At 42.1% G+C, this 14,893-nt stretch overlaps 1 protein-coding gene across 1 annotated transcript in view; it reads right to left on the bottom strand.

Moving 5' to 3' along the window:
* Positions 1-7,887, bottom strand: part of LOC124993343 (UPF0524 protein C3orf70 homolog) — a 73,306-nt gene extending 65,419 nt beyond the window's left edge. The window contains exon 1 of the mRNA XM_047565116.1: positions 7,252-7,887. Within this exon, the coding sequence (XP_047421072.1) occupies positions 7,252-7,669 (418 nt within the window). The 5' untranslated portion in view covers positions 7,670-7,887. The remainder of the gene's footprint in view (positions 1-7,251) is intronic.
* Positions 7,888-14,893: the final 7,006 nt, after the last annotated feature.

The following is a 14,893-nucleotide window of genomic DNA, read 5'->3' on the forward strand; positions in this document are numbered from 1 at the left end:
CAGGTGAGTCTGACAACAGGGCTCTCATTTCTTCTAGGACAGCTCTGCCTTCCACAGTCTATGTATAAACCATTCATTAGTTTTCAGAAAAGCTCATCTCTTAGACACATGTCAAATATACTCCTATATTTATCTGAAATCAATATTGCTTAATTTCTCTAGAAATACTCTTTCTGTAGCAGTGAGATTCTGTAACACAAGAGAACAAACTTAATGAAATGAAGGCTTTGTAATGTAAGAAATTACCACAGAAAGGCCCTCAAAAGCCATTTGTTTAAGTCTCAGTTCAACAGGCCTGCAGGTAACAACTAAAAGGTCTGTATGCAAGTCTAATCCCAAAAAAAGGCTCCACCTAAAGTTAGGAATTATTTGAGGCTATGACATGACTGAAGCTTCATGTCATACAATACATTTTTGCGTGTTTTTTTTTTTTTTTAAAGTAGTATTTGCACATTATCAAATTTGTGTGTGTGTGCACACTCACAGTGGGGATTGAACCCAAGGCACTTTACCACTGAGCTACACCAAAACCCTTTTTATTCTTTATTCTGAAGACAGGGTCTCACAAAGTTGCTGAGGCTGGCCTCAAACTTGAGATCCTCCTGCCTCAGCCTCCCAAGTTATTGGAATTACAGGTGAGTACCACCATTCCTGGCATCAAATGTTTTTTAAAAGCACAGCTTTATGGAATTCAAGAAAAATCTGAAACATCCATGTTGCAGATAATTGCCCTTCTCTTAAAATCAGAAGCCATTCTACTTAATTATTTAATTTCTGCTTGTTCCAAAGAGAATTTAAAACGGTTGAATTCATCCTCACAGTACCTTCAGCAGAACCAAGAAACCAGCTGCCCTGGTGCCAGTGAGTCTGTCACATTCCAATGAGCAGCTACCACAGGCCACCAGGAGTACTACATGTGAACTTGCGTGAGTTTCCTGATCAAAAAGAGGGATAGTAACAGTATTCGCCCCACAAGTTTGTAGCAAGGTTTGAATGAACTAACACATACAAAATGATTCCTAACTGTGCCCATATGTAAGCAGTACGTGTTGTTATTGCTGGGGTTCATGCAACCAGACGTATACACCGCTGGGATGGAAAGACACCAACAATTTTCCCTACCTATCAGCTTTCCCTACTCTACTTGGAAGAGCTTTAAAGAAACTCATCTGGAATCCTATTCTCCTCTTAAAAAGTGTATTCTCATCCTTGAATCACTAGACATGGTTAGAATCTTCATTCTCAGGAAAAAAGCATAAATTGAGTTTTCTAACTAATCAGCCTCCCACTCTTTTTTTTTTTTTTTTTGCGGGGGGAGCCTTGGTTTCACTGTCAAACTTCTTGAATACATTCTCTCTAGCTACTGTCATAGAAGTGATCAAGATGTCCTTTGGAAAAACCAACTAGCTTTCTCCTAGGGAAGTGAGAGCTTGATCTTGCTGAGTTTCTGTAGAGTCGTATAAAAGCGGGAAAACAGAACAGAATCACGTGAGAACTACAATGCTAATTTACTAACGGAAAGAAGCATATTTATCTGCCCTAAGGTCCAGACACTTGAATTCTCTAACAGCTCCTGTTTTCATATAGGAGATCTATAAACAGGAACTATAACCGCGGTCTGCAGGGAAAGCCCTGCCCCAAGCCCACGCAGGCTAGGCAACATACCACCTTCTCTCGACAGACCTGAAAAGCACCTGCGAATTCCACCTCTCCAGTTCCCATTCTTTCACATTTCTATGCTGCCCATCCACCTTCTGATGTAACAGTCTTTCTTTAGATATGCTAATATCATCTATTAGACAACATCAATCCCACTCTTCCTGCTTTCAACCTGAAAGAAACCGACATCCTTTAAGATATCTTCTGCAGAAAGTTGAGCTATCTTTTATGTGACTTTATTAAGCCAACTCTGAGTTCTGCTGGTGGCACCTACATCATACTGTGTACACCCACTCAACCCCACCTGTCATCATCTAATCACTTTCTCTTTTTAACCCTTCACTTGGGTTGTACTCCTCACAACATCCAGTGACCTTTTTACAGTTCTCAGCTTCTGGGTTTCACTGCTGCAATGGATACAACTTGCCCATTTCTTAAACTTTCCCCATCATTGGCTTTAGTGGAGCTGGGCTCTGTTGGTTCTGCTCTGCTCATTAATTTTAAATTGTACTGGAGTGCCAACAGTGGTTCCAAGTCCAGGTCCCAGAATCAGACATAACTTGGATCCAATCTAGGTTCCAGCCTTTACTAGCTATATACCCCAAGGAAAGTTACTTAACCTCTCTAGGCTTATTTTTCTCAGTCCTAAAATGGATATGATGACATAACTGACTAGTAAGTGATCAGTATATTAAGTTTACTCCAGCACAAAGTAATCATTGAATAAATATTAAAAATAACCTATGTGTCCTACATCAAGGACACTCCTGGCACTTTATCCCCTTTTTAACTTGAAGTATTACTGTCTCAAATAGCTTTGATTAATACTTCAATTAAGCATAATCCTAAAGTCAAGATTCAACCCTTTCATCATTCTCTTCAGTAAAGAAAATTACTACTAGTGTATTTCAGCAGCATCTAAGAACCTGCTGAAAATGGGGTTCATCTAAGTACTCCTTCTTTAATTATTCATTTCCCTTGGATTCTGCAATACTATTCATATTTCTCTTCTCTAGCCATCTCTTTCTAGACTCCTCTGGAAGTTATCCTCCTGTATCCAGACTTTTAAACACTAGTGTTCTAAAGGAAAGCCTAAGGGTTTTCTTCACTTCTCGTGCTACCTTCTCCCTGTGGCAATCTCAAGTTTCATCATGGCTACAACTGCAAACTGTAATAAGTAAATGACTTCCATGTTATCTCTAGCTCAGACCTCCCCTCTGATTTTCAGATTCCTCTATCTAATGGCCTCCTGACATCACCATGAGATGACAAAAGCAGCTTAAGCACAGTGAATCCAAACATGGATTCATGATCTTCCTCCCAATCCTGCTTTTTCATCCATCTAAGATGCAAAATGCAGAATTCCAGAAGCCCAGAAGTTATTTTTAATAACCTGCCTCTTACTCTTCAAGTCTAATTGAGCCTATAGATTTCACCTCAATACCTCTAAAGTCCATCCACTTATCTCTATCTCCACCAACCTAATTTCTTTTTTCTTCTAAATAATCTGTCCCCTCTAGCCACAAAACTCTCTCACAATACCTGCATATGGTTTATTTTTCCCTGTCCTTATACTCTAACCAAGTGATGTCTTTTCCTTTCTCAAGACTCCTCCTAGAAACCTTCACTTATTAATTCAGTCCAATATCATTCCTTACTAGGAAAAGATTAAGTAACAGATTCAGAGTCATCATTTACTCAGCAAAATAATCTATCTTTGACACCAATAGGAAAGGTTATGGTTTTCCTCCTAGAAATCAAAAATCAGTCATCACCCGAATACACTAATTATGTAATAATGCACCAAGCACTGATTCTATGAATATGTATACAAGTTTTCCACATCTTTTATAAATGTTCATTTTTTCCAGTCTTTTCTATTTAATAAGGTTATAAATTTCACAACTTTAACATCAATTATATAGTCCTAAATTTCCTTTATTTGTTCTGAATCTACCATTTTCAAGTAAAAGGGAATCCTCTCAATTTGGTATTCTCAGTTTTGGTCAATAGTTTTCTCAGCTGTATCATTTTTGAGTGTAAAGGAATCACAAAACAAATATAGCATGGAACTTAAAGGGCAGAATCCAGATATATTCATATCATTATTTCCATAATAATGTTTCATAAAGAGAAGGTGCTCATGACATGTGCATGCTTAGAACTGAAATGTTTCATGAATACAAAAGAGAGAGACAGACAGACAGACAGACAGAGAAAGAGAGAAAGCAGAGAAAGAAAAGAACAAAAGAAAGGAAAAGAAAGAAAGAAAGAAAGAAGAAAGAACAAACAAACAATGAAATTCTTAAGTATCTTAACTTATTTCTTCTGAAGAAAAAATTGCTATTTGGGCTACAAGAGTAGAAAGAATTAATGCCCAATCACATGAGAAGACCATAACACAGCACCTGCTGCTTTTAATGTCACAGCTCCTTGTGAATGGATCACTGAACTGCTGCCCAGGCAGGAACCTCAAGAACCAGAGCCTGGCTGAAGACTAGAAAGAGCAAATGAATATAGGATTCACTTTAAAATCAGAATTGCCAACAACAGTATAATATACTTGACATTAATCCTTTTCAAATTCAGATCATTTATTTAAAATCAGCTACGAGATCTTTTCTCATGCTTTCTCTCTCCTACTCACCTTCCTTCTCTCTCCTCCTCACTTTTCACTCTCTCTAGCTCTCGCCCTTTCTCTTTTCCTCTCATTTTCTCTCTTACCCTGCAGGGACACACTCTGTTTGCTTAATAAAGCCCCTTATGTAAAAAAATAAATAATTTAAATTAAATTAAATTAAATCAGCTACTAACTATTAGAAAAGAAAGTGGTAAGCATTTGTGGAACCAGTCTTAAGTTACACCACATTAATGTCTTTTTTTTTTTTTTTTTTCAGAGAAAATTCAAAAGATAGATCATAGATCAGAAAGAAGCAGTAAAATTCTGTGTTGGTAGGATTGTAACAAGCCTCTCTGACCAGCTCTTGTTATAGCCATGTGGACATGAGAAATAAAAGATGAATAACAGTATACCTAGGTGATTAGGTAATTGTGTGAACAACTTCAGTAGTCATTAATGAACTGCTAAGGAGTTTCAGGACTCTATACATAGATTTCTCCTACTTTTACTATTTTATCAATAACTAGAATGAAGGTGTAGAAAGTTAACATACACTCTTAGCGTCTAAGATGGGCAAGACACGAACCAAGGAGGAATAACTAATATATATATTTAAAAAGCTGGAATTAGAAAACATAGTAAGTCAGAAAAATGAGCTAATCCTCCTAAAATAAGATGTAATAAGGAAAAATATCTAAGGTACCTATACTTGTGTCTAAATATATATCTATAATTTTAAAATGGACAACTGTCACAACTAGCTTAATTGCCCCCAAATGATGGTTTTGTTTTTTTCTTTTTTGAAGAGCCCATTCAATGGCTTTAGCTGATAACATGATTACTTCAATATGACAGCAGCAAGCTCAGCATGATAAGATGTGGATATCAGAAGAGCTAATGTGATTCTAGCTGCAGCCACAGAAGTATCTCAAAGATGGGATGTACCAATCTTGCTCCACTCTGGTCTGATCAGACCACACCTAGGATACCACCTATCTTTTTGGGGGTCACAACCTTTACAGGATCATAACCATACTGACACATGTTCAGAACAGAACCAGGATGCTTAGGAGCCTGGATACTATTCTAAAAAAGGAAGGACAGAGGGAGTGGAAAATTTATAAACAGGAAAAAACAATGGCTTCAGAGGAAAATGATGGCTATCTTCATTAAGTCACTCAATGAAATTCAAACCCATTACTGACAACACCAGGGAAATATTTCATTATGAGAATGGCCAGGGATATAAAGATAAGATAGTCAATGTCTGCAAAAAAAAAAATCCTATGCATATTCCAAAACATATATGTGAACAGCTCAAACAGGAATATTCTGAATAAGAATTTGTTCTATATGATCTCATAAGGCATATATAGGACCAGTAGAAAGAAGTTAGAAAGGATTTCAGCTCCTTATAAGGAAGAGTATTCTAAGAGTCAAGGCTAATGAAGGAAGAAGCTGGCTGATTAGACCATAATGTTTCCACCAGTAATGGTGCACTTAGAAGAGATGCTGTAAACAGGCACTGACTTGGACCAAATTTAACATTCCTCATACTCCACAGGATGCTTTGGCAGTTAAATGGACTCACCAGACTCCTACTTGTGTACTTTATTTAGCCCCAAGGTTTCCCGTGATTGCTACTTCCAACTATGTAACCTGTCCCCATTGCTTTCTAATTGGGAGCACCTCCAAACACAATAAGGATGAATAGTGAGACATAAGAAGAAACTGATCCATCAGCAGATGGAAGGCAAAACAGTACTGCTCCATGTGCTTTGAATTTGTAAAGAAAATGCAAGGATTTTCTATCCCTAATTCATAAATTTGACTAAATTATTCAATCGTGTTCAGTTAATGTAAAAAAGGATTGTTATATACGGCATCTGTGGTGAGTCACTTTCTCTAACCAACAAGGAAAAAAATAATATTAAGTTCACTTGAAAATTTTGTGTCCTAAATAAGCATGCCAAACTCCTCTATTCTAAGATTATGTGGAAACTAACTTTAGAATGTATTTCTAAAAGAAACGATTCAGCAGATAAAGACCAAATACTATGAACTAATCAAATTGTGGAATTCTGATTAAATGGCTACTTAAGTTTAATCTACTTAAAAATCAAAGGCAGCATAAATACAGAGAAAGGTACAAGACCATGTAGTTCCAGCTTTCATACATTAGACTAAGAGTCTTTAAGCATATCTACAAGTCAGTTTATTTTCTAATTCTTTATTTTTCAGTTGTAGATGGACACAATACCTTATTTTATTATTTTTATATGGTGCTGAGGATCGAACCCAGTGCCTCACACATGCTAGGCAAGTGCTCTACCACTGAGCTACAACCCCAGTCCCTATTTTCTAATTCTTAAACACACTCATACACTTGGCTCTAAATGCTGTAACTGGGTATGAAGGAGTGTGCCCTACAAAACGGTTCCTTTAACTTCCTGGAAGCAGTGCCTCACACTTCACGCTTTCTCAGTTGGAACACAATCAATGGGACAAGTTCGATTTCCAAGACTCTTAAATCGGAGTCTCAGTCGGAAAGCCAAGTGAGGAAGAAAGTGAGGCGCTTCTCGCACCGCCGACCCGGAAAGGCGGCTTCCCCTCCGCTGGCCGTCCACTCAGCCGACGCTCCACCGCTTCTCGGCACACGGCCTGGACGTTTCCGGTACCAAAGAAAAAGAAAAAAGGGAGTCCGGTCTTGCCGGGACGAGGACATCCCCTCCCGAGGCAGTGACCAGAGCTAGCCTCCCCCGGGAATTCCTCTCGTTGCCAAGGCAGCGCCAACCCAGGCGTCGCGCTCCAGGGCAGTTCTAGCGACCCGGAGCCCAGCGCGGCCCCAGCCTGCGGCACAGCAGCCCCGGGAGAGCGCGGAGCCCCCGGCCGCACCGCGCGGGCTGCGACCCGCCGGGCCCCGCGGGCGCCCCCAAGACCGCCGCAGGCGACGGACACGCGGCTCCACTTACAGTGACACCATCCTAGGTGACAGCACCAGTGCAGCTTGAAGCACTTGCCATGGCTGTGAGTGGCACAGATGGAGAGCCCGTCGCACGGCTGGAAGTCGGGTCTGCGGGCGGCGCAGCTCCGCGCCAGGGCCTGCGCCTCGTCCACTTTCTCGCTCTTCCAACCCCGCTCGGGCGCCGGCGCGGCGGCCGCACTCATTTCCTCTTCCTCTGCGCGGAGCCGAGGCCGGGAACCCGGGAAGTGTCGTCTGGGCGGACCGAACGGCGAGCCGGCTGCAGACGCGGGAGGGCGCGGCGACCGCGGCGGCTGGTGCGCGGCGGTCCCTGGCTGGAGCAGGAGCCGCCCCGGATTGCTGCTGCTGCGACGGGGCTGGGCCCTGCCGCCTCTCTCCGCGCCGCGCCCCCACGCGCACGCGCACATGCACACGCGCGCGCTCGCCGCCACGGCTTCCGCCACGCGCCCTGGGTGAGATGGGCCTCCTCACGCACGCCTGGCCGGGAGCGCGGGCGTTGGCGTCGCCTCCCTCCAAGGCGAGTTCTTGCTGCTCACTCCCTGTTCCTCCGACAGACTCCGACGGAGGGCTGGCCGTTAGGACAAATGCGCCTTGGTCGCCTTGTTTGGCCACGCAAACCAGCTCACAAGCACGGTTCCCTCCCACACTTCCTCAGAGCCGGGTCGCCTAGAGAATGGCAGATACTTGCACACGTTCCACCGAGGACTGTGCACACAGCGTACACGCCCGCCCGACCCTCTCAATGGGCGGCTCCGGACGCGTCTCTGAGCGAGGTTCTCTCTCTCCTCTCACGCACACACACACCATGACCTCTTTGCACACGCTTCTCACATTTTTCTCGTTCACCCTTCTCAGGCGACCAGAGTCCCTAGGGAACACGCACACATGCCGCCACGCGCGCTCAAACCGGGGCCTGCCTCTTGCTCCCAGGTCCAGCACAGGGTAATGACCAGCACTATCCACTTCTTCCCTCTGGCACCCAACTTGTCCAGGATTGCAACCTACCTGACTTAATGAGAAAGCAACCAACTGACTGCAGTCTGTGTGTGTGTGTACGCACAGTGTATGATCATCTGGAGTATGGTGGTCTTTGCGGTAGCACATAGTGGGGTTGGACCAAATGCACTGTTTGATGAAGTGTGCACATATGTGTGTTAATGTAATGCGGGTGATATCTGTAATTGAGTGTGTGTGTGTATGTGGCATGCAGGTGGGTATTGTATGGTGTGTATATGGGTGTGTGTGTGTGTGTGGCAGTGTGGTTCATGTGACTGGCATGGCAAGTGTGTGCATGATGTATATGGACAGAGTTATCATGGTTGGTACACCTTTAGGGCTCATGTCTGCCTGCCTTTCAATGTTGGTGCCCAGCCTTGGCCAGTGGGTATGACTGGCCCTGATGGTGGCTGCCTGCCACTCCCCCACACTGGGATTGCATTTTTCCCTCCTGGACACAAGTTGCTCCAAATAGATTTTCCATGTCAGGCTCTGCTGCTGAGAATGGACCCCTGGCTGGATTCAGTGAAAAGAAAACAAAGCATTTGCTCCCAAAGAGCATCGTTAGGGATTGGTGTTTACCTGCAATGGGGCCAGAATCCAGCCTGGAATGCAGAAAGGGACCGGATACCCTTATTTGCCAAACGATTTTCAGAGTGCAGGAAAAATGCCTGTAATAACCAAGGTTTCAGGAAACAAGAAAGCTGTTCAACACAAATGCTGGCTGGAACATGTTTATGCCTAAGTCCCTGTTCTCCACTTCTATCCCTTCCTGCTTTGCGCTGAAAGGAGATTCATTCTGGTTTACAGACAGCCAAATTCATCCTCAAACCCTGGAAAGCCTTGCTGCCATAAGCAATATTTCATCCTTTTCCCTTTTATTTAACCTTGGCTTGAGAAGGAAAATGTAATTTGCATATATCTGATTCTAGTGAAATCATTAGTAGGGGAAGGAGAGAAACTTATTTTGGTGGCAAAGGTATTTTGAAATGTCTGAATCTAAGTCACAAACCGTGGATCCCCATTGACCTAACACTGTAACAATTGTAAACATGAGACTTCATCTCTTCACCTTCCTCCCCAGGTGCCCACCCCACTCAGTGCCTAGCCGACTTGTAAAATCTACTCCTCCCTGCTGTTAAATTCATATTCTAACCCACCTCAGAATAACATGAGAAAAGGAAAAGAAAATCAAAGGAATCCACACCATGTTATTACCACACCAAGCCAACCAAGAATTTTTTTAAGGAAGGGGTATTTCCATCTGTTCTACCCTGTATTTCTCTTTCAACCTATAAATTCCCTCTAATATTGTCCATAACATATAAGACCTAATAATAGAATTCCTTCAGGAATACTTACACAAGGTACTTCCACAGGCTTCTACTCTAAGGTGAACCATGTTATAAGATTCCACTAAATATGAAACATACCATCTTTGGCTAGTGAAAAATGAGCATGAGAAAGAATACAAAATGGCACTTTAGCCAAGAGGTACAGCAAATACCCAACATTCCTTCTTACATTAGCCACAGTATTGGAACTGAGACATCTGTGCTCTATTCCATGACACTTCATCCCCTTACCCTAAAGATGTTATTAACTTCTGTCTTGTACTCAGTAGAAAGAGGTAAGTGCAGTGACTTCTCAAAAATATACAAACAACTTTTAGTATGTGTTGGTGGAATATAATTTTTTAGAGTTTTATTATGGAAAAATCCAATATACACAAAAGTAGAGGGAAAAGTATAATAAACACCTGTACCCATCACCAGGTTTCAATAATTATTCATTCATCTAAAATATTGTGTTTCATCTATCACTTCACCCTCTCCTGATCCCCACCCTGCCACTAGATTATTTTGAAGCAAATCCCAGACATCATATAATCTTTCGTCCAAAATATTTCAGGGTGTAACTCTAAAGGAACTTTTAAAAATGATAACACTCTAAACCAGTATCACATAATAGCATACAATTTGATTATAAAGACGAATTTGTCCCACAATTGTTAGCCACTTCCCTAATGCACCTTTAAGAATGCCATTCCCTCTGCCTGGAATTTTCTTCTTCCCCCTCCTTCTCCCCTCTCCAAATTCAAATTCAGTGACACTTCTTCAAAGAAGCTTTCTCTAGCCAACACAGACTAAGTTATATACACTCTTCCTTCATATCACTTATCCCAACTTTAAACTATAAGAAGGAATTATGGAGCTAGTGACTTTTTCCAGTTCCCTCTCCCCATACATACTGTAAGCTCCTTAAGGGCACAAATAAGACCTCCATCTTGTTCACCATCTTGTTACCATTGTATTGTCAGTTTTCTGCTGCTACAACAAAACAGTTGAGAAAAGCATTTTAAGAGGAGAATAGAGGGCTGGGGATATAGCTCAGTTGGTAGAGTGCTTGGCTTGTAAGCATCAAGGCCCTGGTTTCAATCCTAGCACCGCAAAAAAAAAAGAGGAGAATAGATTGATTTTGGCTCACAATTTCAGTCCATTGTATCTTGGCTTTATTATTTCTGGCTTGTGATGAAGCAGAAAATCATGGTGGAGAGGTATGGGATAGGAAATATGCCCCCAGTAACCATTTCTTCCAATTAGTCCCCACTTCTTAAAGTTTCCACCACCTCCCAATAGCACCACCAGGGGACCAAGCCTTCAACACATGAGCCATTGGGGACATTCCAACTATATCACCACTACTTAGCACAGAGAACAAATAAACATACGAAGTAGGAAAAATAATTCCATGTCAGACTCCATAAGGTTGGGAAAAGTTCATTTTTGGTAAATTGTTTGCATACATATGAATAATAGTTATTATATAGTTACTTTTCTTTTAGCCCCACCCTCAGATAGTCCCCTTCCGCAATGACTCTGAGCTTAGCTATGCATATTAGCTTATCTTCTGCTGTGTAACAATGACCCCAAAATTGAAACAATGCACAGCTTCTGTGGGTGACGCCCCCAGGCATGCCTAGCCAAGTCCTCTGCTTCAACATCTTTCACAAGGCTACTGTGAAGGTGTGGGCCAGGGCTGCAGTGCCATCTCAAGGCTCAACTGGGGAAGCCTCTGCTTGTAAGCTCACTCACTCACTTGTACTGGGCTAGATTCAGTTCCTCAGGGAACTGTTGGGATGTGGAGTGTTTGACCTCTCCAGGGACCTCTCCAGAGGATAACACAGAAGTGACAGTTGGTTTTATCAGAGCAGGACTGGAGGGATAGTGCAGTGGTAGAGTACTAGTCTAACATATGTGAGCCCTTGGGGTGGATCTCCTGCACAGAGAGAGAGAGAGAGAGAGAGAGAGAGAGAGAGAGAGAGAGAAAGAGAAAGAGAAGAGAAGAAGAGAGAAGAGAAGAGAGAGAAGAGAAGAGAAGAGAAGAGAAGAGAAGAGAAGAGAAGAGAAGAGAAGAGAAGAGAGTGAGTCATGATCTTTTAGGGAAAGGTTTCATATCATTTGTGCCATCTTATATACATTAGAAGCAAGTCACTAGGTGCAACCCTATACAACAAGGGTAGAAATTACACAAGGGAAGGAATACATCATTGGGAACCATTCCAGAAGCTGACTACTGTACCAAGTGACTTGCTTTAGCCAGTGGGACACTAATAAAGATGGCACAGTAAAAATTTGCGAAGAGCATGCTCACTGGGATTTGCCATTTCTTCCTGTGCTTAGAACCCTGAGACCACTGTGTGGACAAGCCTGAGCAAGCCTGCTGGAGGATAAAATGACTTATGGAGGAGAATAAAGGCACTCCCAGTTGATAAGCAGCCAATTCCCAACCAATAGTCTGTCAACCACTAGACCTATGAATCAGGCTCTACTCAATCATGTTGTAGCCAACCGATCACAGAAGCGAATGAGAGATCTGAGAAGTCAGTTCAGAGCAGAACAACCACCAGTACAAATCATGGAATAGCAAGATAAATAAAATGTTTGTTGTTTTAAACTACTGCATTTAGATTGCTTCTTAATAGCTAAAGCTAACTAAAACATTCATCAACTCTCTTGTGTTTTAGACAAAGTAACTGAGGACTCAAGAGGCTAAATGACTTATTCAATGTCACAGTGCACCAGGCACAGTAGGAAAAGATCTCTAGGACTTGGCATCACAACAGTGCAAATAGTTCAAGTCTAACCACTGTCATTCACTGGCTGAAGACCATCACAAATTCCTTTTACTTCCTAAGCTTAGTTTCTTTATTTAAAACAAACAAACAAACAAGTTTCTCCTGAACATCTCTTAACATTCAAAACTTTGACTTGTGCACTTGCCACAGAGCTAGGGTTAAATTATCTTGGTTCAGATGTCACTTGTGAATAGTCAAATATTCCCTTCCTATTGTACCACACATATTTGTCTACTGCTAATAGAAGCTGTCTATGCACACCAACCCTTCCAAACACTTTGATAAATCAAGTCATTACAAATCAGTTGCTTTTTCACTGCTTGATTGAACCAAGCAACTAATTCCACCATGGTTATAAATAACCTGCTAGTAATTGGTCAATTAGTCATGTTAAAGCAATTACAGTGATGGAGTGGACGCAGTGGCTTCCAAATAAGATATAACTGAATTCAGAACCTCTGAAGAGAGAGGATGCCTCTTAGGTGTGGCTGCTGGCATAATTCAGACTCATCTTTCGCTCTGGTGTCAAGAACAGAACAGCAGTGCTGGAATCAGAGTTGATCAAAGCTCAGCTCCATTGCCATCTTGCTAGGGATCTTGGACAAGTTATTGAGCCTCATTTCTTAGGTGGGAATTATAATTCCTATCACATGCACCTGCCATGAACATTAAATATGCTGAGCCCTCTATCTGCAACACTGCAAATATTCAATACATATTATTTTGCCCTCTTTGTAGCACCTCCAGACTCCCTCCATATTCACAAATTGTCTTTACCCCGCTATAAAATCTCCAGTCCTTCCTTCGGGGGACCCCAAAGCACTCTCTCTCCAATATAAATCTGATCATGTCACACCTATGCTTAAAATCCTTTGATGTTTCTCATTGCCAGTTGGACAAACTGAAACTCCTTTGGAGGAGATACAAAGCTGTTCTGACCTCTTCTCCAACCGTCCTCCCCTGTGCCTTCAGATCAGTCACCTCCCTTTATTATTGTTCTGAACGTGTGCTCTCCTCTTCTGCCTGCTTCTGTGCTGCCTTCTTTGTCTTAAACTGTCCAACTCCCATTCTGCACAGGGAATCCTACTCTGCATCAAGTTCTAGCTCAAATGCTACCCCAAACCTTTTGCCAGCTCACTCTCCTGTATTCTTTTTTTTTAAGTATATTTTTAGATATTGATAGACCTTTATTTTATTCATTTATTTATATGTGGTGCTGAGGATGGAACCCAGTGACTCACACATGCTAGGCAAGCGCTCTACCACTGAGCTACAATCCCAGCCCTCTCCTGTATTCTTAAGGACTTACTGTGCCTACCATTTGGTGCCTCAAATTGTGAGACAGGTACTGTGTATTCCCAGTGCCTGGGATGGTGTTGGGTGCATCAGAGACACTCAACACATATTGTTGAATGGACACATCAAAATATATCTGACTGAAAATTCATAAGTAGTATGGAGGGACAAAATACCTGCTTTTCAAATCTCAGATCCTCAGAATAAGCAGCTTCCTTTGAAGCCTCACTTTAAAACTGCCTGGAAATCTTATTGAATGTCTTACCTCTGTAGGTGACCTGGGCTGGGACAACTATAGATTCAAAGAGGTATTTTAGACATCGGAAGAATGAGGGACCCATAACAGAAATATTCGTGGTTCCTCCCTAACCTTTTGATACCACACCACAAAGCAGCTTTTCCACAAAATACACCATTGTACCACCCTCAAAGGCAAGACTGAAAGCCAGATGAACCCTGAGATGGCTCCAAATAGCGTTTCTTGTATATTTAAAGGAGAGGAAGTGGCTGATATTTGTGGATCACCTCAGTAAAAAAAATTTTTTTTCATTTCTCTTTCTCAGCTGCTCTTTGAAAAGGACCACGGTTTGGGGCCAGTTTGTTTGATCAACTAGAGAAATATTTTTATCATTGGCAATTTTGAGTGGAACAATAAACCTTTAGGGGGGATTTGAGCATAAAAGGTGAGGGCAAAAAAATCTGTCATTAACCTGCCAAACAACCTGACCCCTGTGGACATCAGATCCCCTGGGTGTTCATGCTCATCTGGACCAATAACCACTGAGCTTCTCCTGAGTGATGTGAGGAGACACTAAGAGGAACAGGATGTGGGTCGATTTTGCGCTCCACACAACACAGCCTGTTCTTTACGCTCTGACAATCCACCTACTTCTGGGGCACTGGACCTCTCATAATCTGGAAACCAGAACTTCGGCTCCTTTTAATGGTGGGATAACAAATACATTCTGCATTTCCATTTTTCACAAAATATTTTTCTTCATGATTGGCAATTAAAATAATTCAGCCTTAATTAGCTCGTTTCAGTAAGCAGTTAAAGGCTATACTGACAGTGACGAACAATCTGGAAGACAGTGACTGACTCATGGATTATAAATGAGGCAGTTGAGGTACCACATGTAATCCGTGAAGACTGGGCTGTGGTCAGCACTCTCTTTAGCCCCCCAGGCACTCAGGCAGCAGC

This window comes from Sciurus carolinensis, chromosome 9 (genome assembly GCF_902686445.1).
Source record: "Sciurus carolinensis chromosome 9, mSciCar1.2, whole genome shotgun sequence".
Taxonomy (NCBI): Eukaryota; Metazoa; Chordata; class Mammalia; order Rodentia; family Sciuridae; genus Sciurus; species Sciurus carolinensis.